The sequence below is a fragment of the Leopardus geoffroyi genome, chromosome B1 (assembly GCF_018350155.1).
Source record: "Leopardus geoffroyi isolate Oge1 chromosome B1, O.geoffroyi_Oge1_pat1.0, whole genome shotgun sequence".
Taxonomy (NCBI): domain Eukaryota; kingdom Metazoa; phylum Chordata; class Mammalia; order Carnivora; family Felidae; genus Leopardus; species Leopardus geoffroyi.
The window spans coordinates 142,248,436-142,270,957 of record NC_059327.1 but is presented as its reverse complement, the minus strand read 5'-3'; the positions used below and the strand labels follow the sequence as shown (position 1 = coordinate 142,270,957).

The 22,522-nt window shown below is 34.6% G+C and overlaps 1 protein-coding gene across 5 annotated transcripts in view; it reads right to left on the bottom strand.

Annotated features, from left to right (window-relative positions):
• Nucleotides 1-22,522, bottom strand: part of CNOT6L (CCR4-NOT transcription complex subunit 6 like) — a 121,359-nt gene that overhangs the window by 32,503 nt on the left and 66,334 nt on the right. For all 5 annotated transcript variants that reach the window (XM_045473654.1, XM_045473652.1, XM_045473650.1 and 2 more), the window contains exons 5-7: nucleotides 16,171-16,260; nucleotides 4,793-4,861; nucleotides 1,879-2,036 (exon numbers count right to left, since the gene is read on the bottom strand). In XM_045473654.1, the coding sequence (XP_045329610.1) occupies nucleotides 1,879-2,036; nucleotides 4,793-4,861; nucleotides 16,171-16,260 (317 nt within the window). The remainder of the gene's footprint in view (nucleotides 1-1,878; nucleotides 2,037-4,792; nucleotides 4,862-16,170; nucleotides 16,261-22,522) is intronic.

The following is a 22,522-nucleotide window of genomic DNA, read 5'->3' as shown; positions in this document are numbered from 1 at the left end:
TCGAAATGTTTGCATGATTCTCTTGTTCACACAGCTAGTTGGTTCCAAGTCTCTTTAGTCCCAATTTAGAGTTCATTCTACTATATTTTAATTCCTCAAATCTGGCAAAACGGGGCATATTATAAATTAAGCAGGAGGGAATAGTAAATTTTATATAGAGAGGTAATTTTATCTTTCTCAACTGTGGTAGAAAGGAATGATACTTAGAAGTGAGAAGATTAAGATCTATCAACAAAAAGCTCTACTTTAAGGAATTTTTAGGTAACTGAATACCAATCACCCAATTGTCTCTGCTAATCCAATATTATATAAAGCTAGACAATTTTATTCTTTGACCCATAAAATATTTTTAACAAATCTTTCCAACTTAAATAATATGTGAACACAATGATTTATCTATAATGCTTATAACATGACTTTATAATAAAAACTTACAAATAGCCTAAATGTTCAACAGCAGAACAAATGCTTACTCAATAAATGTATACTCATATAATGAATTGGTTTGGAAGAATTTTATTACCATGGAAAGTGCATTAAATACAATAGCATAATCTCAACTTTATTTTTGAAAATATATCTGTAAATAAATAGGAAAACAAATTTAATATCTGTGTACAACAAACACTTCATAAGTTTTAACACAGCAACGATTTCTGGATTATGAGATTAGGTGTTTTCTCCCATCATTCTATTTATTTTTTCAAAATATTCAATTTCTCTAGGATAAAGATTTTAGACTATGGAATTACTATTACAATAAAAAAATACTTTTTAAAATTATGATGTTTTTATTTTTCAAACTACACTTAGAGGAATGTGAGGCTATTATTACTATAAATACTAAATAAAAAGAGGACAATTAAGTAACCACAACAAAGCCAACTTTGTCTATTGCTTCCTTCCCCAATTCTATGTCAGTTTTCAGTGTTTACAAGAAAACTTAATTTTTGAAGATTTTTATTATTTCCCAGGAAGTCATATAAACCATAAACAACATAAAGATAAATTATCAAGCTATTCTAGTTTAAAAAAAAAAACAAGTATTTAAAAAGTAATACCTTTCTTCTCAGGCTACGCTGAAAAGTAGCCATGAAATTATAACACTTACAATTTTTAAATACTTCATAAACATTTAATATTCTTTCGAAAGTTGCTAAGAAAAAATTACTAAAACTACCTATAAACCTTGGCTATTCATTAGCTGACTGTTGAAAAGAAGTGATAAAACACATCTCAACAGACAGGTGTTTCTTCAATTAAATTCATCATAATAAAATGTTATAAAACAGGAAAGTCTAAATTTCAGAGAAGGTTTTTAAAATGAGACAAAAATGCATTATTTACAGCACAATATTTTTTAATGTTTATAATATTTGTCATTAAGGAACAGTGGACAATTTTTTTTTTTTACAGATTCCATCAGAATCTGTGTCTAAAAAGACACAGCCTTCTGCAGTTTTCTCTTTCAGCAATACCAGTGATGTGTTCATAAGATGAACTATTAACATGAATAATGGATGCAATTTTCGCTTAAGAGTAAATGCATTTAAGTGGATGACTGGCCTTTAGCAAAACAGTTCCTCTGTGGAAATGTCTTATGTGCTTATTAAAATTATCCTTTTTTTTTTTTTTTAAGAGAAGAGAAAATAATTTGAGTTTTGTTTTGAACACAGGCTCTCTCCCAGAAATAAGATTAAGTTCACCTTTAAGTTTCAATCTTTTAAGAAAAAAATTTTTTTATTTTATTATTTCATTATTTTCTTTTTTCTACACCCAACGTGGGGCTCCAACTCACAACCCCAAGATCACGAGCCACACGTTTCACCGACTGAGCCACCCAGGTGCCCCCAGAAAATTTAATTTCAATAGTATTACCTGAAGACTAATGATATCTGCATCACAGTTAACAATTTCTTCCATAATTCCCTTTTTCCTGTATTCCCAGTTTAATGCCCAGGACGGGCAATAGCCATATAGCTGCCGGGTGGCGTATTTATCACATAACACATTGTAACACATGACCGTGAATGATGCTAAGAAGTGGGAGGAAAAAAACAAAAGAGAAAAGGGAGAAAATTAGGCAACTTTTTCCAGAGAGGTGTCATATGCGTCCCTGCACAAGCACACATGGCACATAAACCTGCCCCAATGGCAGCACTGTGAGATGCCCTGGGCAAAATTCTGTTACACTGGACCTACTAAAACTTCATTGCAGTCCATCACATCAAAGAGCTTTTACTAGAATTAGACGTATAGTTCATATTTTAGATTTTTAGGAAATGTATTTTAATAAAAATTCAAATTCTAAATCAGAATGCTAATTTTTTGACATTTTTTGAGCAAAGCTCTGTACAAGTAGAACAAAAGTAAATTTTAGTTCTGTTCATTAAAAGGCTCTAATTTCATTAATTTTTATTAACAAAATACCCATTATTTAATACGTTTGGGGGCCTCTTACTATTCATATTGCTCTAAGCCAGAAATATATGGACAAAGTTTAGTTGTGAGAATCCTTTTTGACAAATCATAAGTTCATTTCCGAAATTGAATTTTCATTTTAAAATGCTCTTGAACTATATATAAAAGGACTGTGAGCAAACTAATAGGAGACCAAGGTTTAAATCCTTGCTACTCAAAAATGTGTTCTGAGGAGCAAGAGTATCAGTCATCACCTAGGAACTCAAAAACGCAGAATCTTTGGTACCACAAAGACCCTACTAGGTCAGAACCTATAAGATGACAAAATCCCCAGATGATTTACATATACATTAGTATGAAAAGCCCTGATTTTTATCAGTAATTCTCTATCCAGGCAGTCCATTAGAATCACTTTGTCCAGCGTTTTCTTTGAAAAGTGTTCGTACCCAAGATCTTACTCAAGACTAATTTAGTATAATAGGGTCTGGATATTCATATTTTTAAAAAGCATCCCAGGTGATTATAATGGGAAGTCCATATTCTTGAGAATGACACACTTAAATAAAAGATGAGGAATCCAATTAATGAGTAATACTACTTGACTGAAGCTGGTAAAGATTCAGATGATGAGAAAAGGATTAAGAGAAACTTAGTTCAGTGGACCCCTGGGCATCTGACTGGTGGCCATTTTGTACACTGTTACCTTTTTAACTATCTGGGACTCATTCTTCCAAAACTATCATTATAGTTTTGTGCCTATAAATCACCCTTAACTGTCAGAAGTTGTTATGCACATCTCCCTACTCACCAGAAGTAAAAGGCACCTTTTAGCACTCAGATTCTACTCAGAAAAGTACAATACATCCCAAGAAAAATTCATACTCATTTTTTAATAAGGAAAACCCAAGAATGCATTACTTTTAAAATTCAATAACTGACAAAAAACATGTTTCTGTTGTTCTTTTTTTTTTTTAATTTTTTTTTTTCAACGTTTATTTATTTTTGGGACAGAGAGAGACAGAGCATGAACGGGGGAGGGGCAGACAGAGAGGGAGACACAGAATCGGAAACAGGCTCCAGGCTCTGAGCCATCAGCCCAGAGCCTGACGCGGGGCTCGAACTCACGGACCGCGAGATTGTGACCTGGCTGAAGTCGGACGCCCAACTGACTGCGCCACCCAGGCGCCCCTGTTGTTCTTTTTCTTAATGGAAAAGTAGGTATGCAGTAGTAGGAAAGCTTCACTTCAAGATTATGTTCACTCATACTCAAAAAGGGATTACTTTGAAGAACCAAAAAAATGGTGTTTTTAGTATCATAAAGGGAACAATTAATTATGCATTAAGGAAGGCTAAACAAAATAAATCCACCTAAGTTAAGGGTCTGTAGAAAACCTAAAGTTTTCCTTTTACTCAGATCATCTATGTGTATCCTGTTAATAGAAGTGTTACTCGTGATAACACCTGATACAGTGGCTCCTAGAATAGGCTGACACTGTGGCTCTAGAGTGTGGTAGTTTTAAAATTACTGCCTCTGCACTTTTAAAGAGGCATAGAAAGATTTTAAAATTTTAAAGAGGCACTCTGGAAGACACAGAAATGTACTGTAGATCTGATATTTCTCAGTGTTACTAAAATGCAAACAGAACCATGAAGATGTTTCTCAATACCAAAGCATATAATTTTTTCTAAATACTTTTGACTTTAAAAAAGAACACACAACACAAACAGAAGGCCTTAAAAAGTACACAATAAGTTCCCTGGTTTAGCCTTAAAAAATTATTAAAGTGTTGGTATTCAGTGATTGGTTCAACCTTGGTATTAAAACAATAAAGTTTTCATTTGTTAATTTAAAAAATGAAATTAGATATAATGAAAAATTAGATATACTCTTATGGTTAAAAAGAAGGCATTTGGGTAAATAATAATTCATAACTTATTGTAAGTAGAATTCCCAATTATAAAATGTCTAATAAGCAGTAAGAACCACTATAAATGATGTCAAATTATTGGTCTCTACAAAGACATAAAAAATTTATATTTTCTACAATACTGCAGTTCGAAAAATGCTAAACCATATCCTTGAATTGCTCAAATACTTACCTTCTACCATCACTACACCACTGGCCTGGTATCATATTTTGTTTCCAATATAGCAAGTATAAACTCAGTCTAAATTATTCTCTCCCAAGTGCTGCCACTCTACCCACTCAAGAAAGATAAAGTACTGAAGCAGTTTAAAATTTCAGAGGAAAATTCATTTTTTTTTAAGTCATCCAAAACCCTGTGTGAAGATGTCATTTGGAAGGCCTGATTTACTTATTTATTTACTCAATTGGAAGGCTTTATTACAAGGAAGAATAAAAAAAATTACCTGATGGCAGAATTTGGTCTCGTTCTTTTAATGTAATCCATGGCCTCGGAGGAAGCTGCTCTGGATGAACTGAAGGGAAAAAAATTTTAAATATTAATTTCATGTCTTCTAAAATCAGTAGTATTTACTTAAAAATGTCAAATCAACTTCTGTTGACTCTTCAGTTTTAATGCCCCACAAACTGACTTAAAATTCTAATACTGAAATATAAAGAAGCCAAAAGAAGTTTAAGGAGACCTATGAAGAAAATACACAAATGAAAATGTGAAAAGAACATTAGGAAACTCCTAATTGGCATTTCCACTTACACAGCCTTCATTTCTTGATTTTAAACTTTCTCTTTTAGAACATCCATGCAAAGCAAGAGATTAGAACTACATTATAGAGAAAAAAGGAAGGCATTGGTTAAACATTAATTACTCAGATATGATTATCAATACCATGGAACTAAAAGCTACCCAACTACCAGATGAGAGAAAATTCACCAAGATTTAACTACCGCTTTTACCTCTTGCTTTTAAGAACATTCACAATTACAGGATAATTGGATTCAAGTTTGTGGATTTCCCAGGGTATTTAGTGGCTGAGAAATATGTTCCTTTAAAACAAAACACTCTTATCTTCATCCAGCCACAGTAATTTTGCCCAGAATATCTAAGATCTTGAAAGTTTCACTTTAAAGGGGTGCCTGGACGGCTCAGTTGGTTAAGTGTTTAACTTCAGCTCAGGTCATGACCTCGCGGTTCGTGCGTTCAAGCCCTGGGTCAGGCTCTGTAGTGACAGCTCGGAGCCTGGAGCCTGCTTGGGATTCTGTGTCTCCCTCTCTCTCTGTCCTTCTCCCACTCATGCTCTGTCTCTCTCCCTGCCTCTGCATCTATCTCTCTCAAAAATAAATAAACATCTATAAAAAGTTTTTTTAAAGTTTCACCTGAGCATTTTGGTATTCCAACATCTACCTAAACGATGCCTGCTTTAGCTTCCATACTTTTCACAGAGTGGAACAAACATTAGTTTGCATATTCCATATCTTGCCAGGAAAGAAATGAAGCTTATCATAAGATGGCAAACAAACCAGGCAGCTGGATCAACATACTGAATCCTGGAAAACAATCATGCCTGCCAGGAGTGCCATGCCACAATCATGGCAACTATGTAAAAAATGGAAAGCCCGATATATAAATACAGTGCAGTGTAAACAAGGAACTTTCTAGTTGTTGGGGTTCCTTATCAGCAAATGGTTAAAAATTCAGAAATCAAAGAATCCTCAAAATAAAACATGTATGGTGATGTTGACATTTTGGTGCTTCCCAAAACATTACTAATCTATTTTAATTAACGTATCACAGTGTATCAGTATAAGTAAAATGCATAGTATTCACCAACAACATCCAAAGAGTCAAAAACATGAAAAGACACTATACCTCACCAGTAATCAGGAAAAAGATGAGACAGCATGTTTTTATCCAGGTTGACAAAAAAAATTTTTTTAATATATCCAGAGTTGGTGATGGTGATAAGAAATGAATACTTGCATATGTGGCTGGTAAGAATATAAATTGGTAGGGCTATCTGGGAGGACATCTTTTAAAATTTTAAACATCCATATCCCCTATGACCCAGCAATGCTATTTCTTGGATTCAGCCCTATCTGCTAAAGAAGCATTCATGGGAATGCAAGGGGTGCAGCCACTCTGGAAAACAGTATGGAGGTTCCTCAAAAAACTAAAAATAGAACTACCCTATGACCCAGCAATTGCACTACTAGGCATTTATCCACGGGATACAGGTGTGCTGTTTCAAAGGGACACATGCACCCCAATGATTATAGCAGCACTATCAACAATAGCCAAAGTATGGAAAGAGCCCAAATGTCCATCGATGGATGAATGGATAAAGAAGATGTGGTATGATATATACAATGAAGTATTACTCAGCAATCAAAAAGAATGAAATCTTGCCATTTGCACTATGTGGATGGAACTGGAGGGTATTATGCTAAGTGAAATTAGTCAGTCAGAGAAAGACAAAAATCATATAACTTCACTCACATAAGGACTTTAAGAGACAAAACAGATGAACATAAGGGAAGGGAAATGAAAATAATACAAAAACAGGGAGGGGGACAAAACAGAAGAGACTCATAAATATGGAGAACAAACTGAGGGTTACTGGAGGGGTTGTGGGAGGGGCGATGGGCTAAATGGGTAAGGGGCACTAAGGAATCTACTCCTGAAATCATTGTTGCACTATAAGCTAACTAATTTGGATGTAAATTTAAAAAAATAAAAAATAAAACAAGTTAAAAAAAACAAAAGCATTAGGAGCATCTGGGTGGCTCAGTCGGTTGAGCATCCGACTTTGGCTCAGGTCATGATCTCGCAGCTCGTGAGTTCGAGCCCCGCATCAGACTCTGTGCTGACAGCTCAGAGCCTGGAGCCTGCTTCATGTTCTGTGTCTCCCTCTCTCTCTGCCCCTCCCCCACTCATGCTATCTCTCTCTGTCTCTCAAAAATAAATAAACATTTAAAAAATTTTTAAGAAAGCATTCAAATAGATACTCATTACACTGCTGTTTATAGCAGCAAAAACATGGGTAAATAGCTAATATTCATTTTAGAGAAATCTATGGTATAGTTTAAGAAAAAAGGGATAGATACATGTGTGCTAAAATAGAAAAATATATAAGAAAAACTGAATGAAAACAATTAGAAAATATGCAATGATAAAATGTTTTATTAAAAAACATTTTAAAAACACACATGAAAAGTAATGCCATAACATTTCTACTGGTGTAATTTTTACATATCAATGTCTAGAAAAATATCTACACAAATACACACCCAATTTACAAGTGTGTTTACTTACATGGAGGGAACATGGAATTAGTCTTAATAGGAATTTTTAACATTTCTTATAAGGAGAATGATATACTCATATGGACATATACTTAAAATTAATTTCTAAGATGAAACTGCAATGTCAGTGATATGACAAAGAACAGAAATATAATTATATGGGCTACCATCAAAAAAAAAAAAAAACACTGTTTAATAGATATAACAGTACCAGAATTTGGATCAATATGGAAGATAAGTGTCCTCATGAATACAAGAGACAGGAGTTAACATAGTAATCTCTCAGAATTATACTTAAAATGTGATAAAACAGTAATCCTCCCATTTTTATCTCCCATACATGCCACAATGGGTGGTAGACAGCTGGGTAAGGGCAGCAAAAAAATCCTGATTCCTCTGGCCAGTGAAGCCAAAAAGGAGAAATGCAACAAGTATTACATGAGAAACTCACACTCAGTGGCGGTGGTAATCCAAAGTGCTCATGGCAATCTCTCTACCAGAGCCCAAGAGAGCCAATACATCCCACCCCTCCAGGGACCACCAGCAATGGGCCTAGTTTGCCCACACTGAGGGTGTCAGCTGAGCCTGGAAGGGCTAACAGAACCCATATGCTAAACCTAAACTGGGCAACTGCCTGTTAAAATTGACATTTGATTTTAAAAGGAACAAAGGGCACCTGGGTGACTCATCTGGTTAAGCGGACAGCTTCGGCTCGGGTCATGATCTGGCAGTCAGTGAGTTCAAGCCCCTCATTAGGCTGTGTGCTGACAGTTCAGAGCCTGGAGCCTGCTTAGGATTCTGTCTCTCTCCCTCCCTTCCTCTCTCTGTCTCTGTCTCTGTCTCTTTCTCTCTCTCTCTCTGCCCCTCCCTTGCTCCCTTGCTCTGTCTCCTTCCCTCAAAAAATAACATCAAAAAAAAAATTTTTTTTAATAATAAAAGCTTCAAGAGTCTCCAAACATAACATTCAAGATAACCAGAGTACAACTGAAAATCACTGGTCACACCAAAGACCAGGATTATCACAAATTAAGGCAGAAAAGACTACCATCAGAGATTAACACAGAGATGATTTAGATGCTGAAATTATCTGACAGAGATTTTAGAGCAGCTATCATAAAGCTGCTTCAAGAAGTAATTACAAATTCTGTTGAAACAAATGAAAAAATAAAAAGTCCGAAGAAGTTCTACTTTTTAAAAAATGACCAAAATGAAATTACTGAACTTAAAAATGTAATAAAAAATAACAAAACTCACTGAAAGGGCAAGAAAAATAAAAAAACCAAAAAAATTAGTAATTTGAGATTTCTTCCATCTGAACAATTAAAGGAAAATAAACTGTGGGAAAACAATGAACAGAGCTTGAGAGACAAAACCTCTAAAATTCATATCATCAGAGTCAAGAAGAAAAGAGAAACAACATAGGCTTAAAAGTATTCTAAGAGACAATGGTGAAAATGTCTCAAATTTGGTAAATGACATAAACCTACAAATTCAAGAAGGTGAGCAAACTTCTAGTAGAATAAACCCAAAGAAATCCACACCAAGACATATCATAGACTGAAAACTAAAGACAGAAAAAAAAAATCTCAAAAACATCAAAGAGAAAGGACACATTACCTATCGGAACAATGGGTTTCTTTTCTGAAACCATGGTAGTCAGAGGAAGTGGCACATTTTCAAGTGCTGAAAGAAAGAACAGTCAAGCCACAAATTCCGTATCCAGCAAAACCACCCTTCAGAAATCAAGGGGAAATAAAGATGTTATAAAAGAAAAACCAAGAGACTTTGTTGCTAACAGAACTGCCCTTAAAAAATGGGTAATGGAAGTTCTCTAAACAGAAAGGAAATGGTAACAGAAGAACCAGAACATCAAAAAGGAAAGAACAAGCAATGAGTAAAATCAGGGGTAAACATAATGGATTATGTTTCTCCACATGAGCTTCTTAAGTCATAGCTGATGGCTGAAGCAAAAATCATAACATCTGTGTGATACTCTGTGCAGGTAGAAGAAAAAAAATACATATTTTAATAAAAGTGGGGAGTGTGAGGCACACAAGTGGAAGGCATCGATAATGCACTTAAAGTGATAAAATACCTTTATCAGTTGACTACACTAACTATAGAAGACAATATACTCAAAAATAGCACAAATAAAACAAGGGAGAATCCTAAAAAATATTTAAGTAACCCACAGGAAACCAAGAAAAGATAAACAAAGGAAGTACATACAGGAAACAAACAGAAAACAATTTTTAAAAATGGCACAATTAAATGCTACATATCGATAATTTTTTTTTAAGTTTATTTATTTTGAGAAAGAGAGAGAGAGAACGTGCACAGGAAGGTACAGAGAGAGGAAGGGAGAGAGAGAATCCCAATAAGCTGCATCCTATCAGTGCAGAGCCTCATGACTGGGGGCTCAATCTCAGGAAATGCAAGATCATGACCTAAATCAAGATTAAGAGCCAGATGCTTAAGGGACTGAGTCACCCAGGGACCTCTATTGCTAATTATTTAAAATGCAATGATGTAAATATACAAATTAAAACAGCAGACTCTTGTGGGGCAGACACATGACTCAACTATATGTTGTCTATAAGAAACTTATGTCAAATACAACAACATAGTAAAGTTGAAAGACAATGGAAAAAGAAATACCATGCTAGGAAGAAACAACAACAAAAAAAGTAGGCGGTTATGTTTACATCGGACACACAGACTTAAGAGCAAAGAAAATACTAGAAAAAGAAGGTTGTTACTTAATAATAAAAGGTTCAATTCAGCAAGACTATGTAGTAATTCTAAATATGTATACACCAAACAATGTACCTTCAAATACATATAGCAAATACTGCTATATATTAGGGCTGAAAGTAGAAACAGACACCTCTACAATTACAGTTGGGGAGTTCAACACTATAATGTCAGTATTTGATAATAAGAATACTAGATAGAAAATTTAGAAAAGATATAGAAGAATGGAACATCACCACCAACTAACATAGTTTACATTTATAGAACAATCCACCAACAACTACAGAATATTTGCTTTTTCAACGTTTATTTATTTTTGGGACAGAGAGAGACAGAGCATGAACGGGGGAGGGGCAGAGAGACAGGGAGACACAGAATCGGAAACAGGCTCCAGGCTCTGAGCCATCAGCCCAGAGCCTGATGCGGGGCTCGAACTCACGGACCGTGAGATCGTGACCTGGCTGAAGTCGGACGCTTAACCGACTGCGCCACCCAGGCGCCCCCAGAATATTTGCTTTTTCAAGCACCCATGTAACATTAGCCAAGACAATGAAACAAACACCAGTAAACTTAAAAGAACTAAAATAATGCAGAATATGTTTTCCAACTGGTCCCAAACTGGAATCAAAGAAGAGTAACAGAAAGAACAGAAAATTTAACAACACATTCTAAATAACCCATGAATGAAAGAGGAAGTCTCAAAGGAAATTAAAAAAAACACATTAAACAGAATGAAAATGAAAATACAACATATCAAAATTTGCGGGGTGCAGCTAAAGTAGTTCTGAGAGGGAAATACATAATGCTACATACTTGGATTTATAAATAGAAAGGATTTAAAATAAAAAATCTAAGTTTTCACTTCAAAAACAAGAAAAAAAATAAACCCAAAATAAGACAGAATTACTAAGATATAAGGAAAGAGAACATTAAACATAAGAGAAAAAGATATACTGTGCAAATTTTAACCAAAAAGAATTTGCATAGCTATTTTCATATAGCTATATTAATAAAGTAATGAGAAGTACATAATGAGCTGGTAAACATTACAAATAACCAGAAAGATAAGATATATGAAAATAAACCCTCACTATATGTAATTAATAAGAACTACTAGGAACAGGGGCGCCTGGGTGGCTTGGTCGGTTAAGCGTCTGACTTCGGCTCACGTCATGATCTCACAGTCTGTGAGTTCGAGCCCCCCGTCAGGCTCTGTGCTGACAGCTCAGAGCCTGGAGCCTGTTTCAGATTCTGTGTCTCCCTCTCTCTCTGCCCATCCCCTGTTCATGCTCTGTCTCTGTCTCAAAAATAAATAAACGTTTAAAAAAAAAAAAAAGTAAAAAAAAAAAAAAAAAATACTAGGAACAAAGAAGGCCATTACATGATAAAAGAATGAATCCTTTTGATCCCTGCAAGAGACATAAAAAATAAACAAATCTATAATCAAAACGGGAGATCTTAACACAGCTGTCACTAATGAATAAAAATCAGTAATTATCAAGTATGACATATTCAGGCAATTAATAAACTTAAACTAATATATATAGAATGCAGCACCAAGTAAGTACAGAATGTACATTCTGTTTAAGTGCATACATAACACTTAGAAAAATTAAGCATATGCTGCCTAATAAATAAAATCTTTAAATTTTTTTAAATAAATTACTCTCTGACCACAATGGAATTAAGGTAGGAACCAATGACAAATAAAACATCTCCTAGAAATAAGGAAATTTCTAAGTGATTAATCTAAGAAACAATGATGAGAGCTATTAGATGATATACGGAACTGAATGATAAAAAATCAATACAAATTGAAACCTGAAGAATGCAGCTAAAAGACAGATTTAAAGAGAGATTTATAAATAAATACTTTGGGGAAAAAACAAAGTACAAAAGTTAATGATTTAGATGTTAAAAGGTTAGAAAAAATAACAGTAGATGAAAGTCCAAGGAATAAAGATTTAAAAAAACACTGATATCAGGGGCGCCTGGATGGCTCATCAAGTATCCAACTTTGGCTCAGGTCAAGTTGGAGCCCTGCATTGGGCTCTGTGCTGACAGCTCAGAACCTGGAGCCTGCTTTGGATTCTGTCTCCCTCTGGCTCTGCCCCTCCCCTGCTCGCTCGTTGGCTCATTCTCTCTCTCTCTGTCTCTGTCTCTCTCTTCCCATCTCCCTGTCTCTCTCTCTCTCTCTCCCTCTCCCGAAAATAAACATTAAAAAAAAAATTTTTAATCACTGATGTTAAAAAAATAATAAAAGAGTATTACTAAAACTAAAAATTGACTCTTTTTTTTCCCCCAAAGAAGTATTGCTAAATACCTGCAGGCAAGACTATGCATGAAGTAAATAAAAGCAACACAAATAACTAATATCTGGAATATGAAAAAGAGACAACACTATCAAATAAACATTAAAAGATATTCTGAACTTCATGTAAATAAATTTGAAGATTTTTTAAAAAAATTAAGATTCAGGGGCGCCTGGGTGGCGCAGTCAGTTAAGCGTCCTACTTCAGCCAGGTCACGATCTCGCGGTCCGGGAGTTCGAGCCCCACGTCAGGCTCTGGGCTGATGGCTCAGAGCCTGGAGCCTGTTTCCGATTCTGTGTCTCCCTCTCTCTCTGCCCCTCCCCCGTTCATGCTCTGTCTCTCTCTGTCCCAAAAATAAATAAACGTTGGAAAAAAAAAATTTAAAAAAAAAAATTAAGATTTAGATAAAATGGGAAAATTACCAAAAAATACAACTTTCAGAAACTGATAAGTGGAGTATCAGAAGAGTACTATAGTTATTAAAGAAACTAAATCAGCAATTGAAAACTTCCTTCAAAGAAACCCCAGACTCTGATGTATTCTACCATACATTTAAGAAACACCAATCATAAATATTCTCTTCCAATTAACAGAAAATAAATTTTGTGATGCCTGTATAATCTTTATACTAAAACCTGACAAGAATATTGAAGAAAGGAAAATTATTGATCGATCTCACTTAAACTTACATGCAAAAAATCCTAAGTAAAATATTAGCTAACTGAATAAAGGGATATATAAAAAGGATAATACTATACTGCAACCTACTTGAATTTAATACAAAGGTGGTATAGCATTAAAATCAATGCATTTACCAAATTAACAGCATAAAGGCCAGAAAACATATTCTCATCTTAAGAAAAAAAAGCATTTGATAATATTTAACATTTGTTCATATTAAAAAATGAAAAACTCTAACTAGGAATAGAACTTCCTTAATCTGATATATATAAAAACTACAGTGAATGCCATACTTAATCATAATTTCAAAAAGCTAATAAATTTTGAAATTAGACAAATTATCACTACTGTTAGCACCTACTAAAGATCTTAGCAAGTACAATAAGGCAAGAAAAAGAAATAAAAGATAAGAATTAGAGAGTAATGAAAGTGTTGTTATGTGCAATGACACAATTGTAGAATTAAAATAAAAATACCTTAGGATTAAAAAGATTTTAGTGAAATGGCTGAATATGTATTTATCAAAGGCACTTTCAAGTGTTCAGCAAGGTGTCTGAATACCAATAAATATACAAAACCCAACTGTATTCCATAAATGAGCAATAGTAATCTTACTGAGATTCATTTTCAAAAAGACCATTTATGGGGCGCCTGGGTGGCTCAATTGGTTAAGCGGCCAACTTTGGCTCAGGTCATGATCTCGCGGTCCGTGAGTTTGAGCCCCGCGTCAGGCTCTGTGCTGACAGCTCAGAGCCTGGAGCCTGTTTCAGATTCTGTGTCTCCCTCTCTCTGACCCTCCCCCATTCATGCTCTGTCTCTCTCTGTCTCAAAAATAAATAAACGTTAAAAAAAAAAAAAAAAGACCATTTATGAGAGCATCAAAAAACTCAATACCTAGAATAAATGTAATAAGAAATGTAAAGAATACTACACAGAAACCTAAAACTCAATATCAAGAGAAATTAGAGAAAGCACAATAAATGAAAGAATATTCAACACTGCTAGATTAGAAGATCCAGTGTTGTAAACAGGTCAATTTTTTCCAAAGCAATCTATAGATTCAGTATAATCTCAACCTAAATTCCTATATTTTGGGGGAGGGGAGAAACCTGAAAAGCCAATTCTAATAATTTTAATGAAAATACAGGGTAAAGAAGGATGGGGGCAAAACTAGCTTAGACTTTAGAATCAAATCAAGATGGAAGGCTTACTCTACTGAATCTTAAGATATCTTATAAAAATACCATAATTAAAGACACTGTTATATTATCATAAAGACAGAATTAAATAGAGAATACAAAACCCCAGAAATAAACCCATACATACAATGACAACTTATCACAAAGATGGCACTAAAATACAGTAATGAAAGGACAGTCTTTCCCATAAAAGGCTCAAAGTCAAATGGAAAAGTTACGAATATAGACTCCTATGATATACAAATTTCAATTCTAGGAAGATGATAGCTCTAAATGTTACAAGTAAAAAATGAACTTTTTAGATATAGGAAAATATATTCTTGAGCTTGGGTAGGGAAAAATTCTTAAAAAGGACACAAAAGCAATACCATAATAGAAAAGCTCAATAAATTCAATTATGTTAAAATGTTTTCTGTTCATCAAAAAACAAATTAAGAAAGTGGAAAGGCAAACAAGAGCATGGGAGAAGATGTCTGCAACATATATGCCAACAATGACTCGTATCTAAAGCACTGAAGACCTCCTTAAAAATTATATACACACAAACCCCAACACATGCCATATGACTGGGTCAAGTGGCTACATCTGTATTGACAAAGGAGAATTGTATTTTTAAAGCAAAAAGGAATTAGTATACACATACTATATATACAGCTGAATTAAACTTTTAGCTAGATAGTCTTAATTTGTTACTGAAAGAACCTCTCAAGTTTATTATCTCTCTCTCATCAATCGACTTTAGTTTTTATAAGCCAAAAATATTTGCGATGATATTAATTTGGTTTTACATTATTGTAAATATCACCATTTTAAAAAAATTTTTACGTAGGTGTCTTCTATGATGGAGATAATTAAAAAAAGTATAGACAACATATTGTGATGATGGCCTGATGCTGGAATCTAGATGTCTCTGTTTGGGATTCTATATTTTAGAGAGACATTATTCCAAGAAAAATATCTGAATTCAAGCATCTATACATTTACTCATATTTTGAGTGCTTAAGCAAAAACAAGTTTTAAGTCAAATACTTAATAGACTTCTTATATTAAAAAAATTTCTATTTGGAATACAACTATTTTAGTCAGATACATTTGGTGTTCTTAATCAAAATCCTGCTTGCAAAATTTCCCCAAATGTGTAGTGAATCAAACTAGTAATTTTGTTCACAAAAAAATGTGTACAGTGTGTGGGATTCATGTAATCTGCTTACAATTAATAACTATGTACCTGTGATCAAGAGAATCTTGTGTTCACAGCTCCAGCATTAACCAGCTGTGTAATTTGGGAAAATCACATTTTATTCTCTGAATCTCAGAACTTGCATCTGTGCAACCAGTAAAAATTCCTACCTCCTAGGTTCTTTAGAGAGATTAAATAATATAACTAAAGCTCATAACATATTGCTTGGTAAATAGAAAGTACTCGGTATATGAAAAGATTGTCCCACTACCATGAAATATAATAACTCCAAAATTGTAAAAAGTTATAAAAAAAAGGTCAGATGTTCTTAAGCAACATGTGACATATAAGCTAGCAGTAATACATGTTGAGTTCACTATTTTGTCATTAAGACTTACCTGCAAGATTGTCAAGCATGAAGTTCAGTAGCTTTCGGGTTCCATCTGGGTCCTGGTATAAATTGAGAATATCCTGTGATAAAGGATTGCCTAAATCAGAATACAAAAATAAAATCTGTAAGACTTGCAATTGTTAGGACCAGACAAATGTATGCAATAAAACAAAATACTAATTTTCTAAAGTGAATGTTACAGTATTTAATGTTACATTAATTTTAAGAAATTATGTGAATTTAAAGAAATACTTTAAGACAGTCAGTCATAAAGAAAAATTTCAGAAAAGTTATTTCTTTCCAGATTTCACTGTTTATACTAGCTACCTACAATTTGTTTGCCAAAACCACCTATATATGTAAACATATATATTAAACTTAGTCAATTCTGAAGTACTATCACAAATCAGCATAATGAATTAACCTTTATAAGTTCTGTTTATCTTTGAAGACAATATTCTAACTGAAAGACAAATAGTCCTGTATGAGAAAGAATGAATGATATCATTAAAAAGGTGCATCCATCAATAAATAAATAAATAAATAAATGAATAAATGAATGAATGAATGAATGAATGAATGAATGAATCAGTCAGTCAAGGTGCATACTAAAATATTTGGGTAGTTTAGTACATATACTCAAAGTACTAGCAAAAAAAATCATGGTCAATGAGTTAGGCAGTAGATTACAGCTAAAAATAAAATTGTTGAACAGAAAAAATACATTCAAAGAAACTACCCAAAATGCATCAATAAGAGAAAGATATAAAATATGAAACAGTAAAAATATGTGAGTTAGAATAAGAAATCTTGGGGTGCGTGGGTATCTCAGTCAGTTGAGTGTCCAACTTGTGATTTCCAGTCAGATCATGATCTCATGGTTTGTGAGATTGAGCCCTTCACCAGGCTGCACACTGACAGCTCAGAGCCTGCTTGGGATTCTCTTCTCTCTCTCTCTCTCTCTCTCTGCCCTTCTCCCTGGTCATGCTTGCTGCTCTCTCTCAAATTAAGTAAATAAACTTTAAAAAAATAAAAATAAAAAATCTTAACATATATTAAGTTGGAGCTCTAGAAACAGAGAATAGGACTTGGGTCTCTAGCTCAACATCTAAAGAAAGAAGCTGGAAGTTGTCACTCTGTCCCCACAGTTAAGATCATAAGGCAAACTGCTGCCCTAAACACAAACAGGCACATACAGAGAATCACAGCCTAGTGGCAGCTAAAGTCCAGATAAAGAAGCCCAGAAATGGAACTAGTAATAGCTGAAACAGGTTAAATCATAATCGACAAATTGTCAGAGGCTTGGAAGACATTAACTAGAGAATTAAAAACTCAAGAAGGAACACAGTCTTAGGAATATCCAACATTCTCTGAGTTTTACTTCCAGGAGACCGACCAGGTTTTTAATATAAAGACTGGATAAAAATTCCCCTTATGCTTCTGGTAGGAAGAGTAATGCTCTCCTTAACAAGTCCTGCATGCAAGGCAAACTTTTTTACGAGTATAATCAGGTGAAGTTTTACCATTTAATGTTAGGTAAATACCCAACACTCCAGCCCTCTCTAGCCTAATTTGGGGTGGAGAGAGCAGGAAGGAGATCTAATTCAGGCCCATTTTTAATGGGACTGAGACCTAATCATAAAACTATAGGACTCTTCCTCCCCTTCCACATCATGCAATCACATCAGTATTGTTTCTGTATAATAACAGATGATTATGGTAAACAGAACTAGAAGCTCGGAGTCCTTTGGGAAAACCCAAAGGCAACAGGAGATAAAAACAAGAAAACTGGAAAAAAAATTTAGATTCTGACATACGACAGCCAACAGGAAACAAGTCCTGTTGGAAAGACAGTTTAAAGAGAAGTGAGAAGACACATTACTTAAATAGAAAAAGGCTGCAAACTTTCACAAGATAATTTTTAAAGAATGAATAAACTGACAGAAGAAGCACAACGTATAGAAAGAAGTACATGAAAGGATTTCATTTTACATTGTACGGCAAACTTGTGAAGGACAATTGTAAATAGAAAGCTTTAAAACCCTTTGGGGAAAATAACCAGCTACTTAAAAACAAAACAAAACAAAACAAACACGATAATGGTAATAAAATTCATTAGCAAGAATGGAAGCTGGAATAGAGTGGAATAGTATCTCCCAAGACTGCAAAATGGTATTTAAGACTTCAACGCTCCTCCACTAGTTATCAACAGAAAAAGTAAACAGAAAGTCAGTAGAGATGGAAATGAGAAAAACCTGTCAACCGATATGACGATATTTATATAATACTATACTCATACAGAGGAAAATACATGATCTTTTCGAGTGTACACAAACATTTACCAAGACACCATTTTCTGGGCTAGAAAACAAACTGTGACATGTTTAAAAGAAGTAAAACCAAAGCATACTGACCATAATAAAACTAGAAATCAACAACAGAGAACTAAAAAAACTCCAGGTATTTTGAAATTAGACATCACACACACACACACACACACACACACACACACACACACACACACACACACACACAAAATGGGGCACCTGGGTGGCTCAGTTGGTTAAGCCAATTTCAGCTCAGGTCATGATCTCATGATTTGTGAGTTCAAGTCCCTCAATGGCTTTGTGTGGACAGCTCAGAGCCTGGAGCCTACTTCAGATTCTGAATCTCCCTCTCTCTGCCCTCCCCTGCTCGCTCTCGTTCTCTCTCTCTCAAAAATAAACATTAAAAGAATTTAAAAAAAAAAAAAAGAAATTAAACATTATACACTTCTAAGTAAGTAATCTATGGGTCAAAGAGAAAGTCACAAGGAAATTTAACTGAACTAAAATGAAAATACATCATCAAAATTTGTATGATGTACCTAAGTTAGTGTCTAGAGGGAAATTTATAGGATTAAGCTTTATTTTAGAAAATAAGATCTAAAAGCAATGACTTAACTTCCAAATTAAGAATCTAAAAAATGAGCAAATGAATGCCAAAGAAAATAGAAAGAAGGAACAACAAAGAGGAGACATCAATAAAATTTATAACAGAAAAACAAGAGACTACTACCAAATCTAAAGCATGATACTTTGAAAAAGAGGCAAAAAATTTTTGATAAACCTACATTTGATCAGAAGAAAAAAAAAAAGACACAACTCACCAATATCAAGAATTAAAGATTAGGAAACAGCCCTCTTTAATGCCTTGAGGCATTAGGAGGATAAGGAATATTAAGAAAACTTTAGGTCCTTACGTTCAACAACTTAGAAAAAAAATGACAAATTCCTTGAAAGACAGAAAATACCACCCCTCACTGAAAACAGAAATGGATAGAAAATGAAGCCAAAAATGGCAGACTAAGAACTTCCAAAAATTTGCCCCTTCGTAAGAACAAAAGGGCAGAATAGCAGTGAAGACAGTAATTTTGGGGGTTTAGGTAACTTCTGGTCCCTCACTGCCAGGGCAGCTTGGCAACCACTGAAGCAACCAAAATTGAGCTCCAGCCTTTCAAAGCCTCAAATGACTAGTCATTTATCTCTGACTTCTTTGGTAGTGGTTCCTTGACTCTTGCCAAGTGCTAAAAGCCTTCAACATGAATGAAGGGTAGTGGAGAGTGTTAAGGCATGTTTGAGGAAACCATTACTGGTAAATGCTTACTTATGCTAACTTATGGCTGCCTGAGGTCATAGAAACAGGTAAGGCAAACAACAGACTAACCTAAATGCTTAAGAAAAGCTTGGGATAAGAGCTCAATAAGGGTTCTGAAAGGCTCTGATAGGGGCACCTGGGTGGCTCAATCTGTCAAGCTTCCAACTTCGGCTCAGGTCATGTCTCACAGTTCGTATATTCAAGCCCCACATCAGACTCTGTGCTGACAGCTCAGAGCCTGGAGCCTGTTTCGGATTCTGTGTCTCTCTCTCTCTCTCTCTGCCCCTTCCCGGCTCACACTCTGTCTCTTGCTCAAAAATAAACATTAAAAATAAAAAAAAGAGTCTGAAAAGCTCTGACATATTCCAGGTACTCTAGGAGACCATAACTGTGGGGGGCTCTGCATATGCTTATGAAAGACCAAAAAATAGTGTACTTTCACCTTTTCCTGATCTTGAGGCTGTGCACAAGTAAGAAGTAAAGGCTAAGGCAGAGTGGTATACTTCTTGGCTGATTATTGAAAGCATTTCCCAAAACACACAAAGAGCCACGTGGCCAAGATTGGAAGATTCACTGGTTCCAGGAACTTTAAAAGATCTATGCCTAAGCATTAACTGAACACTAAACTGAAGAGAGATTTCAATATAATTACATGATAAAAAAAATATGAAATTTACAGAATTAGTTCTGAAAGTCACTAAAGGAACAAACAACAAATAACCCTGGGAATAGGAGGTATCATAATTTCAGAGTTGCCACATTATTTAAAATGTCCCAGTTCTTAATGCAATTACAAAGGATGCAAAGAAACAAGAGTATGTCTTATAACGGGGGGGCAGAAACAATGAATAGAAACTGTCTCTGAGGATAATAAAAACTGTACCTGAGGACTATACTACAAGTCTTTCAAAACCTATTTTAATATGTTCAAAGAGCTAAAGAAAACCATATCTAAAGAAAGTATGACAATGATGTCTCAACAAAGAATATCAAAAAAGAAATCAAAATCACAAAAAGTAACCAAATAGAAAACAAAAACATCAACAAGATATATGCACCTGTATGTTCACTGTAGCATTATTTATAATAGCTGAGATATGGAAACTATCCATCTACAAATAAAAAAAATTGGTATGTGTAGGCAATGAAATATTATTTACCCATTAAAAATGAAAGTTTCCCATTTAAGACAACATGGAAGGATCTAGAGAGCATTATGCTAAGTGAAGTAAGTCAGACAAAAATAAAAATACCATATGATTTAACTTATATGTGGAATCTGAAAAAAATGAAGAACACACAAACAAAAACAGACCTTTATATACAAAGAACTGTTGGTTTCCAGAGGGGAGCTGGGTGAGCGGTAGGAAACATCAATGAAGGAGATTCAGAGGTTACACCTCTCGTTATAAAACAAGGAGATCACAGAGATGAAAAGTACACCATAGGGAATGTAGTCAATAACACTGCAATAACCTTGTATGGTGACAGAGAGTCACATTTACTGTGGTGAGTATCGTGTAATGTGCACAATTGTCAAATCCCCAAGCTGTACACCTGAAACTAACTTAACATTGTATGTCAAGTATACTTGGATAATAAAACTTAAAGAAAAAACAGAAACACACAGATATCAGAAAGAAACTATTGGTTACCAGAGGTGGGAGGGATTAAGGGCAGGCAGAATAGATGAAGGGGATTAAAAGGAGCAAATTTCCAGTTACAAAATAAGTCATAAGAATGTAATGTACATCATAGAGAATACAGCCAATAATATAATACCTTGTATGGCATTATTATGGTAATGACTTATCATGGGGATCATTTCATAATGTATAAAGATTTCAGATCACTATGATGTATACCTGAAACTAACAGTATTACTGTATGTCAATTATACCTCAAAAAAATAAGTAGCTCTTCTAAAACTAGGTAAATAAACACAAATTTTATAATTTTTTTTTTCGTTTATTTATTTTTGGGACAGAGAGAGACAGAGCATGAACGGGGGAGGGGCAGAGAGAGAGGGAGACACAGAATCGGAAACAGGCTCCAGGCTCTGAGCCATCAGCCCAGAGCCCGACGCGGGGCTCGAACTCACGGACCGTGAGATCGTGACCTGGCTGAAGTCGGATGCTTAACCGACTGCACCACCCAGGCGCCCCTAAACACAAATTTTAAAAAGCAATAATTTCTATTATTTTTCAGCAAAGTGCAGGAACAGGAAGGAAATAGGACAGGTTTCATGTTTGTTATATCAGCTTTGGGACTGACTTTCCTAAAATTTAGGCCAAAACAAAGTTCACATCTCTTCTGACAATAAATGTGGATACTCATGTAAGATCATTCAGTTGACATACAACATTTGGTGTTACCAAGATAGCCACTTAAAGAACCACAATGCATTAAGAAAATCTTCCAGGAAAAACAAAACAAAACAAAAAAAAAAAACACTTTTGACAGCATAAGAACAATTGAGGTATTTTCAGGGATAGTCACCTCCAGCTGAGAAAGAGTAAGCACAGGGAAACAGAATCAGGAAGATAAAAAGAATGAAGCAACCTCATCTCTTGTCTTGGTTACTGCTACATTTTCCTATAAGCACTGTCTACCCTGATAATACAGACTGTTAGTCTTCTGAAGATGGGCAGATCTCAGTGATTCAAACTAGTAAAATCATTAAGAATCACATTAAGCAAACACCTGGATAAAAGCCAAACTCA